The 23,627-nt window shown below is 53.2% G+C and overlaps 1 protein-coding gene across 1 annotated transcript; it reads right to left on the bottom strand.

Moving 5' to 3' along the window:
* Nucleotides 1–31: 31 nt before the first annotated feature.
* On the bottom strand, nucleotides 32–22,770 carry ZDHHC5 (zinc finger DHHC-type palmitoyltransferase 5). The gene is made up of 12 exons (XM_025266020.3): nucleotides 22,541–22,770; nucleotides 18,474–19,669; nucleotides 11,040–11,161; nucleotides 6,908–7,065; nucleotides 5,592–5,764; nucleotides 5,350–5,452; nucleotides 4,464–4,555; nucleotides 3,919–4,051; nucleotides 3,368–3,491; nucleotides 2,964–3,076; nucleotides 1,660–2,516; nucleotides 32–1,236 (listed from the first exon to the last, which is right to left on the bottom strand). Exons 2-12 carry the CDS (start codon nucleotides 18,575–18,577, stop codon nucleotides 1,071–1,073), a joined length of 2,145 nt encoding a protein of 714 aa, XP_025121805.1. The 5' UTR covers nucleotides 18,578–19,669; nucleotides 22,541–22,770; the 3' UTR covers nucleotides 32–1,070.
* Between the last annotated feature and the right edge of the window lie 857 nt (nucleotides 22,771–23,627).

Raw genomic sequence — 23,627 nt, forward strand, 5'->3', positions numbered from 1 at the left:
TTAAGCGCACAAAACAAAGCAAGTCGGTGGGGCTGGTTAGATCAGGATTTCTTTTTATTCCTTGTTGGTTTAAAATGGCTAATCAGAATAAAAAATAAAAGGGCCTCTGTCTAGAGGCTGGGGTCGCCCCTATTTTTGAAGGTGAGAACCCAGGTGTCCCCTCTACCCAGCACCATACTGAGGTGGGCAGGGGGGACCCCCAAGGGACAGCTGGAGGGGCCTAGGCCTGCCGCTCCTTCTCTCCATCCCGTTTTTGGCATGTGATGAGAAATATTGCTTTTTGGATTCTTCTTTCCCGGCCTTGGGTTTAAAAATAACGTTAACGTGAACGGGGGAGGAGGGCTTTGAGGGGCCCGCTAAAGCAGCCCACTCTGCTCCCTCTCCCCCAAGAAGGGGGGGCTACCCCAGTATTGTTGCTGGAGCTCCGCCAAGCCCTTCTGACCACCCCACGACCACCAAAGGGCTGAGGCGCCCTCCTCCTCTGACAGACCCTGCCCTGCCTCTCCTCTCCCTGGGTGTCTCTCCTGAGCACCAGCACGGGGTGCTGTGTCCTTGGACGGGAGCTGGGACCAAGAGCGGGAGCCGTGGGGAAGAGGAAGACCTCAGGACGTCTCCCCTCTTCCAGCTGGTCTGAGGAACAGGAAGAGTAAGGGGCCCCACACACACCTCCCTCCCTCATCTGCCCATCCCAGGATAGATATATAATTTCTTTGATATTTATAATATATATATATATATATATGTACACACACACCTGGTAACGCAGAAGAGGAAAAAAATAGAATCCGTAACAATAATAAAAAAAATTATTTCTGGTTTAAAAATGATCTGGTTCCCTCCAGGGCGAGCAATTGCACAAATGTCCACTGAGTCTGGTCCAGGGGGTGGGGGAGGGGGGGTCTAGAAAGGTGAAGGGGGGTCGCCACCCCAGTCTCGGGGCCCCCACGCTCCGACCCCCCCCAGCCCCCCGCATCTTATGAAACGCCCCTCTTCCTCTCGGAATCGGCGGTTCACACATGTCCGTGCCGGGGAGGGGCCCTTTGGTGCAGGTGCAGAGGCGGGGGCCGGGCTCACACCGAGATCTCGTAGGTGGTGCCCCCCACCCCCGACACCTTCTTGACGCCTCCCCTCGTGGGGCTGCTGAGAGGCGGCTGGCCGGGGCCGGGGGTGGCTGAGCCTATGCTCTTGGGCTGTCCGTTGGATTTGCTGTAGGCGGTCTTGAGCTGTACTTCATCTCTGAGAAGGAAAGGAGAGCGGGGTCAGCGTAGAACACGACACAGCAAAGGGATGCACTTTGAAACAGGTTGAGAGAAAATGCCATGCTCTCTATATATGCCTCTCTCTCTATATATGCCTCGCTGACCCAAACACCCCCTTTGATTTTATTGCCCCGTTGACAAGCTCTCCCCTAATTATTCCTCCTCCCCAGGAGCAGCCACACTGCTCACTTCCTCTCCGGCAAACAAACTGCTTTTTAGGGAGACGAAACTTAAGGGAAACGTCCTCTCCTCAGCCTTTCGAGAGGCAAGGCCCAGGGAGAAGACAAGAGGAACGGGAAAGGCAGGGCTCTCCCCAGGCAGGCCGAGCCGGGTCTGTGCGCTTCGGGAACCCCGAGGCTGCCTGCAGGCAGCGTACTGGAGCCAGGCCGCGGACACTTACTTGGGCGTCAGTAATGGCTGCAGGGCCACTTCCTCCGTCTCCGGGACACCAGGGGGGGCCTTCTGGCTGCTGTAAGACACGGAGCGGCCCAGGTAGGGGGCGGGCAGGCCTGGTTCAGGGGAGGCGAGTCCCCGGCCCCTCAGCCCATCTGGCTTGCTGAACCGGGGGGCCACTGGGCGTGCCAGCGGCGTCTTGCCCAGGGGTGAGCGCTTGGAGTCGTCAGAGGAGGAGCTGGTGCGCGGCGCGTGGCCCGAGCCGGGCGTGCACTGGACGCCGGAGTCCCCCAGGCCCGGCTCCTCCTCGCGGCCGGGCGGCGGTGACTGGCGCAGCAGCTTCTCGCGTTCCTGCAGGGAGGCCACGATGTGGCGCGACAGGTTGTCGTAGCGGACGGGCGAGGGCTCACGGGGCGCCGGGCCACCGGGCGCCAGGCGGGGGTGCCGCTCGGCCTCCCGCTGCTGGGCCAGCCGGGCCGACAGGAAGGGAGATGTGTAGCCTAGAGGTGGCTCTGGCTCCGGGCCCGCCTGCACAGACTCGAAATCGGGGCTGTCGGAGGGCGTGAGCAGGCTGTCGTAAGACAGGCTCCCGTTTCGCGTCTGGTTGGCCAGGCTCTTGTAGGAGGTGGAGGTTGTGCCCTCGGAGCGGATGGACTGCAGTGGGCCCAGCTCGAAGCCCGTGCCCTGGGCAGACTTGAGGCTGGAGGAGCGCGAGCCACTGGACAGCGGGTCAAAGGGGAAGCCCTTGCCCAAGGTGGGCGATCGGAAGCTCTCGGGCTCCAGGCTTGGCTCCGAGCGGTAGCTGGGCTGGCGGCTGCTCTCTGCGATGGAGGGCGGCTCCTTCAGGCTGTCCCCGCGACTCAGCTGAGGGAGAAAGCAGAGCTGGCTCTAGCCGCCCTTCCCGCCAGACGCAAGGCCCCCGAGCCCAAGGAGTCGTCAAAATCAGTGTGTATCACGCACCAGCAACATGCTTCGAGTTCACCTGCGTTCCCATGTTTAACCCCCAAGGCTCATCTCTGATTAGGAACAGCAGGGAGTAAGGCGCAGACAGGTTAAGGAGCGTCTGCGGCGGCGGAGCTGGCCTTTGAGCTCAGCTGAGGCTGTCCTCAGGGCCTCGTGGATGGGGCCACAGGGGCCCCTCTGGGGTGAAGGACACTCAGCAAGGAGACTCAGCACCACCAGCGCTGACAAGGAGCAATACGCTTTGCTTCTCTTCTCTCCCTTTCGGTGCTTCCTCCCCCTCGCCCGTCCCCGTTTTCCCAGAACCGGCGGCCTACATCCCAGCCCTACTTCCTCGCGGGCACGCGGTACCTTGGCGCTGGATGAGTGAGGCATGGCGGCCGACGCGCTGCTGCTGCTGTAGCCCGGCCGGTACTTGTACATGGTGGGTGTGGGGGGGCCGTCCTTGCCCAAGAGGCTGCTCTCTGCAGGAAAAGAGGCCCAGGGACATACACGAGTGTGCTGAAACCAAGACTGCAGACTCAGCCAGCCCAGAACCAGAGTGAGTGAGTGCACAGAGAGCTGGGCGTGCACCCTGGCGGCACACGCACGCGGCAGCCCCACCACGGCCCAAGCTCCATGGGACCCCTCTCCCGCTGTCTGCAGAAGTGGTTCAAGCACCGCTTGCTGGGTTTTCTCAGTCACAGCGCAGCGGCCTCCCCCAGCCCTTGCCCGTGCCATCTCTGGAGTGATCTCACTCCTGCGGCTACACTCACCCTCATTAGTGGCCAAACTGAGGTGTGTTCGTAGCCCCGTGTAACGGCTCAGGTCCGGCTTAGGAGGTGGGGGCGGTTCCGCATCTGCTGACTGGCTTTCTGTTACCTCCAGGCTGCCTTTAGACTGGAGAAATGAGGCAGAAGGGAGCGTCAGGGCGACTCGAAGTACAAAACGGGGGGAAGGGGGGCAGGGGGCATCGTCATGTGCTTCTCAACTAGGAAAGGAGAAACCAGTCACTCTGGGGACGGTGCTGGAGAGAGAGGTTTTCCTCAACAAGGGTTTCATTCTGTCATTATTTCCACCAACTACTTGTTGAGCTCCCACCATCTGTAAGCTCTATGTTAAGTCCTAGAAAGGCTTGCGAAGGAATGGACTCAATTTCTGTTAATGAACTTAAAATGCAATGGGAAAAGGAGTTACGTATTTAAGTAACTCCAAGACAAACCAGAAAGTGGTAAATATGGTTAGAGAAATTTAAACACAGCAAGCTTCTACCTCTGCCGTGGTGGCGGCTCCCCAAGGTGCCCAGTGTTACCCCCTGCTCCCCTACCTTAGTCCTCCTCAGCTCCCCCTGGATGCCATTGTCCATGATCTTCACGGTTATCTGACCATCTGACACTTCGGGCCGAAGGAAGGGCGGTCTGATGACAATTGTCTTCTCTTTCTTTGGTCTCCCCAAATACCTGAGTGTTAAGAGCGAGAGGGCTTTTATTCAGTCATTTAAAAATATCTACTGGCTGCTTACCCTGTGGAAAGCACTTTTACAGATACAAGAAACAGTCCTAGCAGGCCAGGGTAAAGACCAGAATTAAACTGATTTCTCCGATTCTATGAAGTACAAGACCGACAGCAAGACCAGGCCTCTGGGCTGACACAACCAGCGCGAGGCACGCTGGAGTACGTCTCATTCTCGCCTCTCCAACGGGAGCACCATCTAAAGAATGCACCAGACTCACAGGGTCTGAAGGTCGGCACTTCAGCACTTCCCGTTCTAGGAGAACCCGCCCTAAAAGGCAGCCCCCCACGCCAGAGCCAACCCAAAGACGACGGACGTGTGTGACTGAGGGTGAGCACTGGAGCACGGGGCAAGTGTACCTGGGCGCTGGCGAGCTGCAGAGAACACGGCTGACGTTGTTACAGCAGCCATTGGTGAAGGGGTTCACGCCTCCCCGGAACTTACCCGTGACCTGGACAGAGGAGAAAAGACCAGGTCAGTCAGACAAGGGCACCGTGACCTCCAGAAGCCAACACACCATCGGCGACAACTTACTGTGCACCCACTACTGGGAGACATAAGAATGAGCAACGTACAATCCTACCATGAAGAAGCGCGTCTCTGTGGTGACTGCGAATGGGAAGTCTAGTCAGGGCCATCAGTTCAATTTCTAGGTCCACCTCACAGTAGCTACCTGACCCTAAACATCAGTTTCTTTATGGAAAGTGGGGATCTCTACGTACGAGTAAGCGAGTACCATTAGCTACTACCACGTGCAGGGAAGTAACTACAAGCTTCCTGAGGGCTGGCCCAGGTCTTTACCGTTTCTACTGGCTCAGAGCCCAAAGCGTCCAGTACCAAGGACACATTCTGTAAATGCTTATTAACTAAGACATGGCCTGTTCCCATGCTTCATGAGGAATGTGGACACCTCATCACAAAAAGTATACGCCAATCCCTGGGCCGAGACACAGCCTGCTTTCCCATCACGGTCTCCCATCCCTGGGCCGAGACACAGCCTGCTTTCCCATCACGGTCTCCCATCCCTGGGCCGAGACACAGCCTGCTTTCCCATCACGGTCTCCCATCCCTAGGCCGAGACACAGCCTGCTTTCCCATCACGGTCTCCCATCCCTAGGCCGAGACACAGCCTGCTTTCCCATCACGGTCTCCCATCCCTGGGCCGAGACACAGCCTGCTTTCCCATCACGGTCTCCCATCCCTAGGCCGAGACACAGCCTGCTCTCCCATCACGGCTCCTCCTACCTGTTCATTGGTGGTGCGTCCCCTGGCCACCAGCACCACGTGGAACCCCGTGAGGCCAGCGACCGGGATGAAGAACAAGCCGGCTACACACATCACGGCCATCCTGAAGCCAGCGGTCAAGGAGAGCAGAGTCCCATGGTCTGGCCCGCCTCGGGCCCTTCTGTGGCCGCCATCCCTAGGACCCCCGCCGCCGCCACCCCCCGCCCCCAGCAGTCCGGCAACCCATAGGCCTCAAAGGATACGTGACGGCCGTGCGGACCCCGGAGAGCTCCTCCATGTGGTAGAGGACGTAGAGGAGGCCGAAGCCAAACACGCCCGTGATGTGGGCCGTCAGGGAGAGCAGGAAGAGGAAGAAGTAACGGTAGTTCCGGCGGCCGATGCAGTTGTTCACCCAGGGGCAGTGGTGGTCGAACTCCTGTGGGCGGCAAGGCAGGCTGGGGCCACGGCAGACAGAACTAAACGCTGCTCTGAGCGATGTGTGGTCACATTTACCATTTAGTTGCAAAATATAAAAACAGGCCCCTGCAGTTTGTCTATCGCTCTGTAGGACTTCCCAGGTGGGAGAGAATAGTAAAGGACCCGCCGGCCAAGGCAGCAGGCATAGGAGACATACATTCCATTCCGGGGTCGGGAAAGTCCCCTGGAGAATGAAATGGCAACCCACTCCAGCGTTCTTGCCTGGAGCATCCCATGGACAGAGGAGCCTGGGAGGCTACAGTCCAAAGGGCTGCACAGAATTGGAACAACTGAAATGACTTAACACATCAATCTGTAACAAAAGACCCTCCAGAGGCTGATCAAAGGCCAAGGCCATCTCTCACAGTTTATCCTATGTGACCAAGGAACTCTGACAGGCACAAATGTCAGAGGCTTGCAAATCCATTAAGATTTTTCTTTAAAAAAAAAAAAAAAAAGAGGCTCAGAAAAAAAATCTAGTAGGCAACTGCTTATAGCCAAGTAAAAATGGACTGGGAAAAGGGTTAAAAATAAAAGACAAGGAGTGCAGAAAGACAGAAAGAGAAATATAATTGTATAATTTGTTTTGTGTGTTTTTAATTTGAAAATTGCACATTTCTTTTTAAATTTTTATCTGAGTATAGCCGCTCTACCGTGCTGTGTCAGCTCCTGCTGTACGGCAAAGCGCGTCAGCCGTGTGTAGCCGTGGACCCCTGCCCGCTGAGGTCGCCACAGGGCGCTGAGCTCCCTGCGCTGGATGGTGGGTTCTCATCAGTTACCTACTGTAGAAGGTGAGCGCAGCAGCACGACGGCGTGGGAGACAGCGCGGGAGACAGCGCGAACACGCAGCCAGGACAAAGAACCGAGAAGCTGGGCCAGGGACGAAGGCCAGGCTCTGACCGGGGGTGGGAGAGCCTGTGCCTGCCCACCGGGGTCCCGCCCGCAACAGGCCGCGCACAGGCCGCCTCTCGCACGTATGTGGCTGCCAGCACTCTGGCAGAGCGAGAACAGCCCCAGGAGCCGCCCTGGGCCAGAGCCCACAGGACCCGCCCCGATTCCGCGGGCAGGCCGCTGATGGCCTGGGCGTCCCGCCGGCGCTCACCTCCACGCAGTTGTCGCAGACGCTGCAGTGGGAACAGCGGGGAGGCCGGTAGAAGCGGCAGGTGGCACACCATTTCATGCGCACCTGGATGCCCTTGATCTCCACGGTTTTGTAAAGGGGCGCCCGGAAGTCGTCTTCTTTGTCTTCATCCTCTTCAGCTGTAGAGAGGAAACGTTCCTGAACACACGGCTGTGCCGCAACTGTGCTAGGCCTGGGGACGCGGTGACACCGCCTTCAAGGAATGCAGCCTAACGAGAGGGAGGCCAGGGGCCGGCAGCTTGACGCCGCGAGCTCAGCTCTACATACAACACCGCAGAAAGGAGGAAGTAATTTACTCTACACTGGGGAAAGCGGTTAAGAGGATGACTCAGGCGGCTCCGTTATGGATAGGCTGGGATTCTTGGTTTACATATTATGAATATATTTCAAAAGAAATAGATGACTTACATATCAAAGTACATATATAATGAGTCTGCGTAACAGCTCAATATTTACAAGTACACGACTGAACTACAGCAATCCAAACGGGGGAGGAACGAACTAGCATGAGCCTTCTCTCCATGCACAGCCCCTTGTCAAAGGCCTTCCCCTGATTCCCCATACATGTCAGTACTGTTCTTGGTTCCAGACACTCTCTTTCCCTGAATGCGCTTTCAATTCTCAGCTATCAGAAACTTATACAGCAGAAAGCAATACAACACTGTGAATCAACTGTTACAATAAAAAACTCACCACCCCACTTCAAAACTGAAACATTATTTGCCTTCATCTACAGTAGGCAATTTTCATTAAATTATTAATTTAAAAAAAAATACCTGTGGGAAGGAAAAATTAAATAAGTGATGGTGTAGTAATTATTAAAGTTTTCAAATTTACTGACTAAGGGAAACGCTAACAATGTAACTAAGTGAAAAAGGACAAGGTAAATCACTGTACAAACTAAAGGATCCCATTTTGAAAACAAAAGTAGATACGCATGTGTGTGCTGCAGGTGTATGGATGTATCAACGTTACATGTGTAAGTCTTCAAAATGTTGACTGAAGGAAAATATACGACAATGTGATAGTAGTTACCCCTGGGCTGTGAAATTACAGGTGACATTTATCTATTTGATGGGCTTCCCTTGTGACTCAGCTGGTAAAGAATCCACCTGCAATGAGGGAGACCTGGGTTCGATCCCTGGGTCAGGAGGATCCCCTGGAGAAGGGAAAGGCTCCCCACTCCAGTGTTCTGGCCTGGAGAGTTCCGTGGAGTCAGACACGACGGAGCGACTTTCACCATCTATTTTATACTTTCTACATTATGAAGGTTCTACTTTTTTAAAGGAAAAAATTCAGACGCTACTTATTTTGAAATAACTGATTCTTCCACACCGTCGTCTATCAGAAGTGAGCTCTTTCTCTTCTTACAGTTCTACAGTTTTTTGATTACTCTTAAAAGTCACCAGTGTATGTATCTATGTAAATGTCTTCCCTATCTTCCCTTCTAGACAGAGCTATTTGAAAGCAAGGACCTTAAAAAAAAAAATTGCAAATGACCATAATCATCAGTAAATATTTGATAAAGGACCATTAAACACTTGGTACAGCAGCCTTCCTTGGTGTTAGGATCTCAAAGCACCTCCTGTTACGCTCGCCCTTGACACAGACGCCGCAGAGCACGGCGACACGGGCTTTGTGAGCGGTGAGTCTCAGACACGCCTCCCCGCGCTGCAGCTGCTGCCCAACCCCAGCCTCTCTCATGAGGCAACCGCAAGTGTGAGAGAAAGTCAGATGCCATCAGCAAAAACCGCCAGCAGCCACTTCTCCTTCTACCTCATTCCAGCCATGCTGGGCCTCACTCTCGCCTCCTGTTCTAGAAACAGTCCAGCTCTGTGAGCAGCACCCTTCCGCCAGGAGAGGGGGAACGCTCTTCCTCCCGGTCACTCTTCAATTACCCACTTCCCTCAACTTCAGTCTCTCTCTCTTCTCTGGCTCCACCTCCTCATACTGCTGCTGCTGCTGCTAAGTCGCTTCAGTCGTGTCCGACTCTGTGCGACCCCATAGACGGCAGCCCACCAGGCTCCCCCATCCCTGGGATTCTCCAGGCAAGGACACTGGAGTGGGTTGCCATTTCCTTCTCCACCTCCTCATGCTACCAGCATGCTAATGTCTTCTGTATCACAAAACAAACGAGACCCTTCCCTCTCACCGAAGACACTCCACCTTCTGCCTTCTCTGCTCTACTTCCTGAAAGAATAACCTTAATCCTCTCGGACGCTGCTCCCTCATGTCGCATTCCCTGGCTTCCGAACCACTGCAGTTTCGGTAACTTCACTGTCTTTCTCCCACATGCATAAACACACGATTAAAACTATTCTTGTTGGGAATTCCCTGGTGGTTCAGGGGCTTGGGTTCAATCCCTGGTCATGGAACTAAGATCCCCCAAGCTGCACAGCAGGACCAAAAAGTAAAGATTCCTGTGTGTGTGCTGTATCTTTTTGGCCATGCCATGAAGCTCTGCAATCTTGGTTTCCCAACCAGGGACCAACCCCGTGCCCCCTGCAGCGGACACACAGAGTCTTAACTACTGAACAACAGGGGTGTCTCAAGCAATTCTTAGTAAGATCACCAATTTCTTAGTTACTAAAACAACGGGCAACTTGGAGTTCCCACACTGCTCAACTTTACTTCTGGTAACACCAACCGTCAGCTGTGTCGTGAGCTCCCCTGGCTCCCACTTTGTGCATTTCTCCTCCTGCCTTCTCTTCTTGCCCAGCTCTCCTCAATGGCTCCTTCTCCTCCTCTGCTCATTATTAATCGAGGCTGGTCAGGCTGACACATGCTCCTTCCTAACCTCATTCTACTTTCTCTAGACAGCCTCACTCCCGCTGCTGGCAGATCTGCGCGGCTGAGGACTCTGCCACGAGCCTCACGCCTCAGATGCCACCAGGTAAAGCGCACCTGACGGTCCACTGGAGTGGAGTGCAGGCCGCTCAGTCGTGTCCCACTCTTTGCAATGCCATGGACTATATATACAGTCCATGGAATTCTCCAGGCCAGAATACTGGAGCGGGTAGCCTGTCCCTTCTCCAGGGGATCTTCCCGACCCAGCAATTGAACTGGGGTCTCCTGCATTGCAGGTGGATTCTTTACCAACTGAGCTATGAGGGAAGCCAGAACGATCCATTAAGTATCTCAACGTGTCTAAGATGCTCTGTCTTCCCTCCAAAACTGCTCAACGTTCCTGTAACTTGAATCTTAGTTCATAAAAACCAGCATCCAACCTATCTTTCAAGTTAGGAACGGTGGAACCACCCTAGACAATTCCTTTACCCTCTCACTCTCACCTAATAAGTGATCAGTCGTGAAAAATTCTCCTGGGTCTAAATCTGTAAATCCAGCTTTGAATTCAAGTTCATCTGGTTTGCATTATTGCAGTAGCCTCCCAAAAGGTATCTATTTGTTCTTACAAGAATTACTTTTGTGAAAGGAAATCTGATCCCATGACTCCTCCTATTCGAGGCCTCTTGCTGTCCAAAGCAAGAACTGCCATCTGTGTAACACACAGTCTTCCAGCCTTGGCTCTGGTTCACCTCTGCCCCCTGGCCTGACCCTGCACTGTCTTCCACCCACCACATTCTGTGTTTCCCGGTCACAGTTCAGTCATACGCTGCTTCCTCTGCCTAAGTGCCCTTCCCTCCCATCCTCCACGTGGTAAGATCTTCTCTCCCCACCTCCAGCAGCATTTCCCCAGTTTACCTGGGCAGGGTAAGTGCACCCTTTCCAAGGTCCCACAGAACCTTGTTCATGCTTCCGTTACAGGTTGTATCACAGTGTTACTCTCTGATTTAGATATTTATACTCTCTGATTTAGATATGTTACTCTCTGATTTATCTTAGATATTATCAAAGCTAGCAATAATGCCCAACCCATACGCCTGAAATAAATTTCTGCTGAATGAGTAACTGAAAACCAGAGTTGACCCAAAGTGGATCACAGGCCTAGAAGTTATAAAACCTTGATGTGCTTTTCACCATTAAACTACAGGAGTATCCCAAAATGCAAGACCCTGAAGGCCCCAGACCAATCGTGTACGCCAAAACTCATTTTTCTCAAAGGCAGTTCCGAGAGAGAAGAGGGAGCTCTTACCTCGAGGGAAGACCCCTGGGTCCATGAAGGTGGCCATGCTGAAATTGGCCAGCACAAAGAGAAACACCACCGCATTGTAGACGGGCACTGCAGGCGACACGGACAGGCTCAGCCCTGGACAGCTGCGCAGACAATAAACAGAATGAGGGGCTGCCTCGACACTCAGGACAGCGGCTGTATAAAAAAACATAGGTGTGTGCGCCCCACACCTATATACACATCTCATGTGGCTCACCTTCGCTGTCTCAAATTATCTTCACCCTCCCCAACAAGTGGGTCTAGTTTCCCAGGGAAATGCTCATTTTAGATCAAGGTACAAGACTCGTATGCCCTTGCACTGAAGTCTGTGTTCTTCAAATTCATTCCTAACCTGTGGATCGCCCACGTGTCATGGCCTCTGTCCTGACCTCCTCTTAACCAGGCCCAGGAGCAGGGACTAAGAATGTAACCGACACCAGCTGCAGTCCTGCTCTGGGACACCCCGAGGCCCCTGGACCCCAGCCATGCCCCACTGACCCACACGCTGGCCCAGAGCAGGGACCACCACCTGCCTCTCTGGCTCCAAATCACTCGCCACTGCTTAAAGTTTCTTCAGATCCATTATAGATACAAATATGTATCAGATACTTTGGAGAATTTTATTCAACTAGAGGCTAGTTCTCAGGGTAAACAAAAGGAAACCACTCATAGATAAGGAAGGATACCAAGACCCTGAGATCAACAAATGAAGCAGAAGAGTGGAGGAGAAAAGAGAGAGAGAGAGAAGGTATCAGACCAAAGTGGCCCTAAATCCTGCAAGGAAAAGAAACGGGCCACATGCATCGAGTATTCCAAGTTCAAACCACGAGAAGGCTTTAGGGAACTTCTCTTTGACACCAAGAGTGAGCTGGGCCCTCAGCTTCTGTCAGGACAGAAGCCTCAGGAATGCAGCCCGCTCACCCTTTCCCCGAGGGTGGTTCCTGCAAGTGTCAGGAGAACAGCTGGTGAGCTGCCTGCGGGGTCCCTGGTATCAAACACCCTCTCTTCCGGCTCAGCTCAGAAGAACTTCCCACTACAAGACAGTGGCTGAACACCCTAATCTGCTCTGTGGCTGGGAACTTAATCTCCAGAATTAGGCCAGCATCTGTCCCTGTCCCCCTTCACCCAGAGCAGCCGGAAGGAGAGGAAGAATTCGCTGAAGGAAAGGAAGAGGCACCAGCAGGACAAGACAGCAAATGACTCCGGAGACTTAATCGACGGCAGGCCTGGATTCTGCTGAGAGCAGATCTGTCTCCATCCGAACAACAAGCACAGCCCTGAGTGGTGATTCAGGATGTTCAAACGAACGGAGCTCCTCGGTGAGGAATAAACTAACAACGGGGCTTCCCTGGTGGCTCGGCAATACAGAGTCTGCCGCAGACGCAAGAGACGTGGGTTCCATCCCTGGCTGGCAACATCCCCTGGAGGACGACATGGCAAACCACTCCAGGATGCCTGCCTGGGGAATCCTGTGGACAGAGGGGCCTGGCGGGCTACAGCCCACGAGGCTGCAAAAGACTCGGATGCGACTGAGCAACTACACAACTCGACAGCAAGCTAACGATAAGAGGCCACGCTGGCGGTCACAGAGCCCCTCGCAAGCCTCCACCACCACCACTAACTCAAACTCCATTTACTGTCACAGAGCCCCTCCCAAGCCTCCACCACCACCCATTTACTCAAACTCCATTTAGCCAATCATTAAAAAAGACTGAAGCAAACATTCACGATGTGCCAGGGTGTCTTAGGTAGTAACTATCAGTTAACTCTGCCTCACTTGATGGGCCAGTACCTACTTGGGAGACAAAACCATGAAGCTAGAGCGAGGGCAGTGATTTCAAGGAAAAACAGACCTGCAGTAATGGCTCTAGTTTTATTCCGCCAAAGTCTCCTAGGGAGCCTCTTCCTCTGGGGGCTGATTCAAAAGAGTTGACCCCACACCTTGGCAGGGTTTGGGGTGGAACACAAGCAAGAAGGCAGAGTCTTCACACAGCCCCACCCAAAGCACGACCTCCTAGGCTCCTCGGGAGGGAGAGAAACTGGAAACCAGTCACCAGGTCAGAGCCCCTCCCTGCTCCTTAGCTGTCACTTCAATTTTCGCCCAGGGAAGAGGAGAAAGGGTGACTCACTTGACTCCTACAGCCTGGGAAGATAATTAGAAGGGAAAAAGGAATTTAATCCTTAGAACACTGAGGCCTCTGTGATTTAAAAGTCTTCTTCCTAGAACTGGCTACTGTGGCCTCTGGAGCTTCGGAAACAGTGAGGGTCCTTCCGCCTCTGAGCGAAACTACGGTGGACACGGACACGCCAGCCCGACAGAGGTCAGTCTTTCTGAGCCCATTCTTTCCTCAGTTTCTGCATTTCCAAACAAAGCAAATCGCTCCATTCCTAGGACATCCTGCCAACCACCAGCCCCTGGATAATGAACCCCTCCCAGCTGAAGTGTATGACCCTAGAATCAAGTTCCCATCTCTGTTCCAAAATAAAAAATAAAAGTTCCAAAATAAAGCTGATCCCCACTGTGGCAAATATCTAGAAAGGATGCAAATAACTCCACGGCATGGGCAAGCCTTGCTCCTAGATTCAAATCAAAGACTACTGCTTCCAACCTGAGCACTCCAAGTCAGGTACCTCCCACCAAGGAGAGGCCTTGCGAGCAGGGCCTGCTCCTGCCACACCCCACATCCTGCCTGGCTCCAGGAGGGGCTTGCCGTGGCTACAGTACTTTGCCAGATTCCTAGGTGACCCCCTTAAGTGGCCTGTCTCAATCTGCTGCCTTTGATGGGAGGAGGTGAGACCTGAGCTGAGGAGCTGTTGGGGCTTGTCCTCCGCCGAAGGCGGTAATCACAGAGCTCCGAGCGCAGGGAGTGGCGTCACTCAGAAGGCTGGCTGAGTCACGGGTGAGACTCCCAGACCTACACCACCCCAGGGAGAACAGGTTCTTGTGCCCGCCGCTCCAGCACTCCTATTTCCAACCAAATAAAACTGGAGCTGCTGCTGCTGCTAAGTCACTTCAGCCGTGTCTGACTCTGTGCGACCCCACAGACGGCAGCCCACCAGGCTCCCCTGTCCCTGGGATTCTCCAGGCAAGAACATTGGAGTGGGTTGCCATTGCCTTCTCCAAAATTGGGAGAATGGGTTTCAATACTCATAGTACTGAAAATCTGTTCCCCAGCCCTAACTCTTCCTAACATATATATATATATATATATATATATAAAATTAAATTCCTGGTGAAAACACTAAAGTAGGAGTCAAGAAGCTTTGGGTTTCAATCCTGTCTTCATCAATGCTTTGCTATTGTAGCCTTAGGTAATTTACAGGAAACTCTGCAAGCTTCTTACGTCAGCTACATCATACAGATATGAGAATGAAAGAGACAGGGTCTGAGAAGAGCTTACAATTCCTTTTAAACTAGCTGGCTTAGTATGAGGATTCACAAGATAGAAGCAGCAAACAAAAACACATTATTAACCATCTCCATCATCATCAATTATCATTCCAGCCCCACCTCCCTCCCTAACTGCACTTCCTCGGTCTGGGTATCAGATTCAAGAACACAACAGAGGTATTTGCTCCTAAGCACAGGTCTATGCATTCATGCCATGCCTAGCACCTACTCCAAGCGTATGCGGAGTGTTCCTTGGTGATGAGGCAAGCCTAGAAAGAACATCCCACTTCTTGCCCCGGGGGATCCTCAAGATTCCACGGAAAACAATCCCTTCCCTTCTAGGTGGGTAAATTTCTCAGCAAACACTGGATTTGTCCTGTCTTCTCCAGACTGTCAAGCAGCCGAGTACAAGATGCAGGATTTGGGCATGTATTCCTGGATGAGAAAACAATGTGGGAAGGAAAAGAACCACCACTGCTCAATTAACGCCCTACATCACGAGGCTGCTCCCACACTCAAATCAGGTGCCAGCACCTCTGCAGTCATGAGAAAGAAACCCAGAGGGAGTCACCGAGGTTGCCCAGCTCAGCGGGTGCGATGCTGGAGGGGCGAGATGCAGAGACGGGAAAGGCGGAAGCTCCTCCACGGCTAGGGCCTTGATAGGACTAGCACGGGTTTCTGGACAACCCTGACTTCCCTTCCTGCAGAGGATGACTCGCAGCCCAGACTTTACCCCCATGCCCGCCCCACTGGTTTTAGAAACAGACACCTCAGACGCTGGCTGACATTCCACCACAGCTCAAGGAGGCTTTGGAGGATGTGATTCAGGGACTTATTTCTAATGGTATTGCTAGGAGCCCTAAGGAGGTCTCAGGGTCCCCAGGAAAGCAAAGAGGAGATACCCAGGGTCTGGGGCTCTAGGCGCCAGCCTCTCTTGAACCAGAGCAGTCCTACCCTTATACTTTATATACTGGGTTCCACAGAAGAGCTCAGTGGGGGGAAAAAAAAAGGTGGGGGGGGGGGGCATATTGCTTAAATAAACTCTCTAGGTCAACTTCCTCATTATACAGAGAAGACAGAGGCCCGCAACAGCTAACCAACTTTACCGGAACCAGCTTCCCCAAACAGGGCTTATTCCTCTCCCCTGGAATTGCCCGCTGCCCATCACAAAAGAAGACTCAGCAAAGCCAGGTGGGGTCCAGGCCGGTGACCTTAAATGCAGGGTCTATTACCTAACCGGGACCAGGAGGTTCCTTTAGCAGGCCCCTGACTTCCCAAACAGTGGAAAGAGTAAAGAACCACAGGGTCCCCGATAGCTCCTGCTTGGTTTCAGTGCTGGACAAAAGCTGTAAATGAGAGGTCACGGGGGAGACCTCAGCAGTTCCAGGCGAGCTCCTCTGGAGCAGAACATCACGTCTTGCTGACCACACCCAACTGCTAATTTCTGCTCAACGCTTTCCCTGCTTGACAAAGAAACACAGAGGGTGAACTGTGCCTAGTTCCCCACGAACTATACCTGCCAATCGAGAGGGCTCATCCTCCTCCCAGGCCTGTAGGCCCCAGAGGAGCTCTCACCTGGGGCCTGCCCTGATGTGACAACAGCCAGCGGCAGCCTGGTGGGGGAGTGGGGTGGCGGCAGGGGCCGACTCGAGGCTCAGCAGGAGCTGGTTCCAGAAGAGCCTTCCTCCAGCCTATCTGAAAGCAGTCTTTTTTAGGCTGTATATGGTTTTAAACGGAGCACTGAACCTCAGAAGGGACGGGGCAGTTTGGGAGAAGAGTGCTACCTCGAGCCAGGCACCTGCTTGCACAGGCGCTGCGACGGTCAGATGCAGAGGAGGAGAAGAGCACTGCAGAGGCCACGAGCACCAGGGCGTGAGACAAACAGGGTGTCCATCACGTCCCCATGGAGCAGGCAGGGGCGAACCCGGAGCGCAAAGGCCAGCCAGACCCGTGTCCCGAGGAGACTGCCGGCGGAACTCGAGTGAAGTCTTAACGTGCTTCTCACTTCGGGTTAGAGGCAACAATGCAAGGAAGAGTCAAGCCTGTCCTCCAAAACCCTTTCTCCTGGAGCTGAGAGCACAGGGAGTAAGAAGGGCCCCTGACTTTTCTGGCACCAGGCAACAGGAAAGTAGGTTAAACAGTTTCAACTATCAGTTGAGAAAATGCCTATGTCAGGACAACTCTTTGTGGCAAAACTGGTAGAACCAGCCAAACACTTCAGTGGCTCCAGAGGAGCAAATTAAGACTGAAGATTCTGCTTGCCCCAACTCAGGAATGGATGGGTTGAAAGAGAAACCACAGAGCCAGTCCCCAATCTCTTCGCTTCCCAAAGGCTTTGCCTCTTAAAGGAAATGACTCCCCCCCATCAGGTGGGTGGAGGGTTAGGGTTAGTCTTGAACCTGCCCCCCTAGTGGCACCACAGCCGCGGCAAAGACACCGAGATCTCGGTAACCACCCTCGGTAAAAACGCCGACTCCTCGCAGTGGCTGTGACAGCAGAAACCAAACAAGCCCGACACGAAGGCTCTGCCCTCCTTTGTGGAAGGCGGGGCTGACCCGAGGGACTCCACAGGTGTGCTCAGGCCCAAGGGCCAGGCCCAAACAATCTGTGACCTGTCTGCTCTGCCAAGGGTGAGGTGGGAGGTGGGATGATGGTCATACCTTAGATAACAGGTTTATCCTTCCCTTGTTTAAAAACCAAACAGAAAAACACTGCATTTACTTTACTTCTGCATTATTACTCTTTTGGCCAAACAACCCAGTTTTGAGAATTCCTTTTGGCATCAGAAGCTCTATTTGGAGGGAGGTGGTTCCTTCCCTCCTATCACAGACTTAATTTCTGTTCGACTTTCTCCCCATAACACTAACTGCCCGCTTCAGTCATCCTTCAATGAGTCCAAACTGCTTTTATTCCCGATCACTCCAATTCATCTTCTTCTTGCCAGCCACCTCACACTGGCTCTAACCAGCACCCCACAATTAGGTCTGAGCCTGAATCACGGCAGAGTCAACGCCCCAGAAAACCTAGCATGCTCTGATTGTTTCAAGAGCTACAACTAGAACACTAACTCAATGACTCAACAGTTTAAGGCTCAGAAGCCTGGTGTATGTTAAATTATAAACAGGTAACAGCAAATATGCTTACCAGGTAGTCGACAGCTGAAGTAACAGGGAAAACAATGAAGACAAATCACTCAGATCCCCTCCAGTAACAAGCAGATGAACAAAGGCTGAATATCCTAAGTGGGAAGTCTTTCAACGCCAACTGCTTTTCCTAAAAGGACCATGGAATGGGAGAAATGCCTGCCATCCCCTTCAGCAGGAGCCGAGGTAAAGGAAGCCTTCTAGGACTCTCTTCTTGACCTGCTCTTTCCCAGTGGCCTTCACTTCTCCAGCTTCGACCCTAAGAAAACCAGGGCTTCCCCGGGGGCCGAGGGCCGAGGATTCAGTGCCCGCACCGTGGGGCCTGGGTTCGATCCCTGGCCAGGGAACCATCTTGCACGTCACACAGCACAGTTAAAACCACACCCACACCACAACGGAAACCATCTGAGCAACACTGAAGGCCCAAACCGTCTCAACGGCAGACCTTCTAAATCAAGTCTGAGATTATCCAGGACTCTGAGTCCCCACAATCGCAAACCTGAGCTTCAGTGAACCTGGGGAAAAGCCACGACTACTTGACCAACCTTCCGCCGAGTCCAGTTCTCTCACAGAACTGACTGCTGAGGCTGCTTCATGCTCTCTGGTGATTCCCTCCCACCTCCTTTCTAGTTCAGAATCGTCTAATGATGAAAATGGGTAGGAAAAGAGGAAGACATCTGTGACTCCAGAGGAAGGGAGGCGGGGAAGGCAGAGGACCGAGCGGAGAGCCTTAACGCTTCTCACCACACCTCTGGGTTTCCCTTTACCTGTGTTAGACCTCAAACACTCCCAGTCACTCGGCGTTGCAAGTAAGGAGCCCAACTCAAGAGGAAACATACCCCCTCCCTCCCCACCCCACACCACTGCTGGGAGGAAACTCACGTAAAGGCAAAGAAGAGGGTTGTGGCTCCCACTAAGAAGATGGCAGCTGCTGAGACGGGAACATACTTGCTGGGTTTGAACCTCTTTGCAGACTCTGCGGGCATGTTGGAGCTCTGCTGGGAGATCTGCCCTGCCGCATAGCACAGGCCCACACAGCGGTAGAACGGACCAGAACACGGGACAAGGGGAGGCCACGGAGAGCGGAGGACCGAGGAAACCAGGGACACAGAAAGCTTGGAACCACCACCCTTCCCCCTCCCAAATAAAACCAAAGGTCAAGAGATCTCCAAGGAAGGAAAGCACATGGGAGGGGGAAAGGTGACTCCAGATGATGAAGAACCACCTCCCCAGAACAAGGCAGAAGGAGCGATTAAGAAACACAAGCGGTACAGCTTAAAACCCGGAGACCCACAGGAGACCGCACACATGCAAATGGCCGCAGGTAGAGAGCACGGGCGGCTGGGCAGGTCGGGGAACAGCGCATGGAGGGAGGCAGGTCCTCCGCAGGGAAGGAGGGCAGGAGGCGGGGGAGCACGGAACACCTCTCGCGAGGAAAAGTCTTCCGAGGAGACACCACGACCACCTCACTCCCACCGGAGGGTGAGCGGCCCCCGAGACAGGTGCCCTGTGTTTCTATTTCAATCCAAGAAGGGACCTGGGGCCCCTTCTGGCTTTAAAGAGAATGGTCGTCACTGCAGTCCGTGTCCCTCAGGCGGTTTTCTCCACGCCACCACTCCCACACCTTGACTTCAGGGCTGGACGTCTGGCAGTGGCAGTCGTGGTTTAATTTTATTTACTTTCTCTTGATGGCTAAAGCTAGGCAGCAGCTGTTACAAGGTTGAGTTGTAAATCCTTTTCTTTGAAGGGGGGAGGGAAAACAGAGCCGAGGGTATGCACGAGCGCAAGCTTGTCTGTCTTCAGTCTCTTCTCGTTACTCCCAAACCCTTCAAGGGCTCCGTTTCCTGCAGAGTTCATGCAAAACTGAAGGGAAACACAAAATTCCCGAAGCCATGTTCTTCCCAATAAGCAAAATAAAATGAAGAAAATCAATTCCACTTGATGATACGTTTGGAAGGTCACTGTGGATGAAAGCAAAATTCCCAAGAGGTCCCTGTTTCCAGGTCAGTCAGTGTCTCTGATCTTCTTTAATCTTGGGCTTTCTGGATACAAAGTTCAATAAGGTTATGGTGCCTCACCTGGAGAAAAACAAATACCTTGATCAGAGAAATTTTTTCACGGCATTTCTTAGGAACACTGAGGCTAAAACCCCATAAAGTATCCTATTAAAATGTGCCCTCTGAAAGAAGATGATTTTCTACTTCACTATGTGTATATGGGAAGGACTCTGAACTGGGAGGACAGTGGGCTCGAATTCTTCCCTCTTCCAAGTGCTCTTCATTTTGAAAAAAGAAAACCATGGCTTCACCTGGCCTAAGAGCATCAGAGAACTAGCTCTCGGCACAGAGAGGACCCGTCCCACCTGACACCAATGGCAGTAACAAATACCAAGAATATCAAAATCTGAAAACAAACAACAGCACAGCAGAGAAGGGCGGTCCTAGAAAAGAGACTTCCCTTTGAACAAAGAGAATATTTATTGCTACAATGAAAAAAGTAGGACAAAATTAGGACAGTCAGGCTCATTTCCTTTCTATGTCTCTCTCGCTCTTATCCTTCTATGATTTTAGTCACAACCTTAAGAGAGGCAAAAGCTGAATTTCTGGTCTTCTGAAATAACTCACGAAAGGACCTGGATGAGAAATGTCCCTGCACTGAAAGGTGAGATGCCCTCTAGGAGAAACTGAGGCAACCAGAGGGGCTGGTCTTTCTCTTCCCAAGTCAACAGTTTTCTGCTCCTATACTGGCCTAATAGGAAGTCAAGGGACCCCACCTTCCCTGATATGATTAAGAATAGCAATTATTTCTGTTGATGGTAGTAGCAAAATAACACTTTGCATTGTATGGGATGCTTTTCATCTAGTGATGTCAAAGCACTTAACTCACATTATCTGATGACACAGTTCCTTATCCCACTCCATAAAACTGAAGGTTAGAGAATGCCTGAAGCCGTCTACTAAGTAGTCAGGTTCAGAACTCACAGTTCACAGGCCCCCTCTGCCAAAGCAAACCTTTCCTACCTTTCTCATCTACTACACCACCTGTCCGCTGAAGACAACTTGGAATCTGCAGACCAAACATTTTACTTAAGGTTTTGTTTTTTTTTTTCCCATCCAAGAGGTATGGTATCTCCCTAATACCAAAGACAGAGATGAAAATATCAGAAGTTTTGAATAGTGAAATATGAATGTACCCTGGAATCGATCACTTCCTCCTTTCTATGGCATGGGAGACAAATCTTCCTTCAAGATGCGCTCGCGCGCTTTCTCACTCACACACATAAAATGTTGTTTTAGAGGGCCACACAGCATTATTAGAATAGATTGATTCCTACAGGAATCAAAGCCAAACTTTCTGAATTTAGGCCTCAGTAACTTTGTTAACAGCGAGGAGCAAATTCTTAGTTTGCAGACAGTACTATTAAACTTTTCCCTCAAAGCCTCAAAGAATGGAGAAGTTGGAAAATTGCACTGCTTATATTTTATCTAGGGTAGGATATCATTTAGATACCATATGTTATTTCAGATTATATTTTTCTGACAGGAAAAAAGTCATGTGGGCTAATATTGCCAAAGTAATTCAGAGTCATAAAAGGCCAGGCCATTTGGGGAGGACAGTACTGGGAAACAAAAGTGATCAGCCTAAGATATTTAGAGGATATATATTAGAAGTGACAAGACAAAACCTAAGGAGGCACTGGGTCTACTAAAGACACACCAGGTCAGAGCAGAAGGATGTTCTGTGAGTAATCGAGATGAGACTGCAGCGTGAGTGTGGTTCAGCAGAACCAGCAGTCTGGACCCACACTAGTATGACCAAGGTGGACAGGCACGTGTGTGACACCGCCAGGCAGAGGACTCTACGGAAGGCGACCACGTATACTGTGCTGTTTCAAGGCTTTAGGGAAGCTTTAACACAAGTACCTCCTTAAAGGGGTGAATGGACAGGACAGCAAGACTGAGGGCACAAGTCCTGTTTGTTAAGATAAAGTCGTGTAACAGTATAATACTGCAAATCCGAATACAAAGTTATCAGTACGTGTGGAATAATCCACACGGCAAGATACCTGCTGAACAGCCAAAAAGGGGTTTAATATGGGTGTGATCTTTATAAACCGAGGTAGCAAGGTACATGGCAATACTAATCTTGTAAGTATTAGGTGGGTTTTAACGACTAGGTGATACTACTCTGAAGAGATTTAATATTGTACAAAGGGATCCTGGGATTAAAAAATAATAGGGGAGGCGAATATAAGGTCAACCTGGACAAGATGGCAATACCCAAGAAGCGAAAACGCCAAGGCAGAGACGCTGTCTAGAGGATAACGTATATCTGATCCCAAACATCCTTCCAGAACTTTTACTTCTCATTTCGACGTCTCCATTTGGCCAGGTCGGTAAACACTTTCAACCTTCCTGCCCCAAAGAATTCCTATAGGCAAAATAATGGCCAGCGCAGTGGAGCTCCCACTTGTGAAAAGTACAAAGTACTGGGAGCAGGGAGCTCCATGCTGGTGGGGGTAGGGATGGAAGCGGGCGGATGCGAGGGGACAGGTAACAGGATGAGGCTTGGGCCAAAACAAGGGTCGGTAGAGCGGGCAGAGGGACTCGAGCCGCAGGGAGAAAGCGGAGCCCAGTCCCCACCCCGGGGCCGGGGCGCCGAGGGTCGCCGTCCGGGGCAGGGTCGGCCCACACGGAGAGGACCGGGTCGGCGGCCGCAGGGGCCCGGGTCCCCTCACGACCCGGCCCTGAGGGAAGCCCCGGCCTCTGCCGGTCGCTCTTCTCCGGGGCCCGAGGGTCCGGCCGCGGCCGGAGGACCCGGCCCGGACACGGAGCGGGGACTCCCACCGCCTCCCCTCCTCGGTCCCCCTTCCCTAGAGGTCATGCTCCCCTCCCACCCCCGGACCCCGCACTTCCGCTTCCGCAGGGGCCAGCGGCCCCGGCACTCACCCGCGGCCAGCTCCGCGTCGCCGCCGCCGCCGCCGCCGCCTCCCGGCAGTGCCGTCCGGCCTCTGAGAGGCAGCGCGCGGCCCCCGCACGCTCCGCCCCCGCCCGGCGACGCTCGCCTTCCAGCCGGCGCGCGGCCGTTGCCCTCAGGGCCGGGTCGCCCGCCCTCTCCGCGCTCCCATTGGCTCCTGGCGCCGGGCGCGCGCGTTGCGTCTCGCGCGGGGCGCGTTTCTCTCATTCATGCGGCTCACGCCGCCGCGCCCGCCCCCGCGCGCGCTCCCATTCACCGTGCGGCCCCCACCCCCATGCCTCCCTAGGGCGTGCGCGCTCACCCCGGCGACCGCGGCGACCTCGCGGCCTGATTGGCTGCGGGAGCAGAGCGCCGCGCCACGCGAGAACACACGAGAGCGCGCGCGCGCAGGGCCGTCGGGCTCCGCCGGCGACTGCCCGGGGAGGGTGGGCGTACTGCTCGGGAGTCAGAAATGGGGGAATGGTCGGGCAAGTAGGTCCCCTTTTCCTGCGTCCCGCTTTCCGCCCCTCCCGTATAGACGCAGAAAGCCTCAGAAGCAAAATATAGTTATATGTGTCTTCTGAAAGTTCTCAATAACAAGACGCCACCCTCCCGTATTCCCCAAACCCCCCCACCTCGATAACTGTGGTACCAGCCAGACAGGCTTCTGAGGTAACCAATCACCCTCGGGCCCCGGCGTCTTCCTGTTTCAGCCCCTCCGTGCATTGGCCAACCCCCGGCCACCCCGCCCCTTTTTGATGGCGAAAACTTTATTTAAAACAATCGATGTCACCGTCCCCAGTCCGCGAGTTCCCCGGTACCAGCAGAGGTGCAGGATGATGGCAAGACCTGGGCTGTCGCTTGTGCCTGGAGGGTCTGCCGCGACTGGAAGACTCCGTTTAGAGGACGAGTTAGTTAGTGTTAGTCACTCAGTCCTGTCCGACTCTTTGTGACCCCCATGGACCCCTCCAGGCTCCCCTGTCCATGGGATTCTCCAGGCCAGAATACTGGAGTGGGCAGCCGTTCCCTTCCCCAGGGGATCTTCCCCTCCCAGGGATCGAACCCAGGACTCCCAAGGAT

Source organism: Bubalus bubalis, chromosome 16 (genome assembly GCF_019923935.1).
Source record: "Bubalus bubalis isolate 160015118507 breed Murrah chromosome 16, NDDB_SH_1, whole genome shotgun sequence".
In the NCBI taxonomy this organism is placed as follows: Eukaryota; Metazoa; Chordata; class Mammalia; order Artiodactyla; family Bovidae; genus Bubalus; species Bubalus bubalis.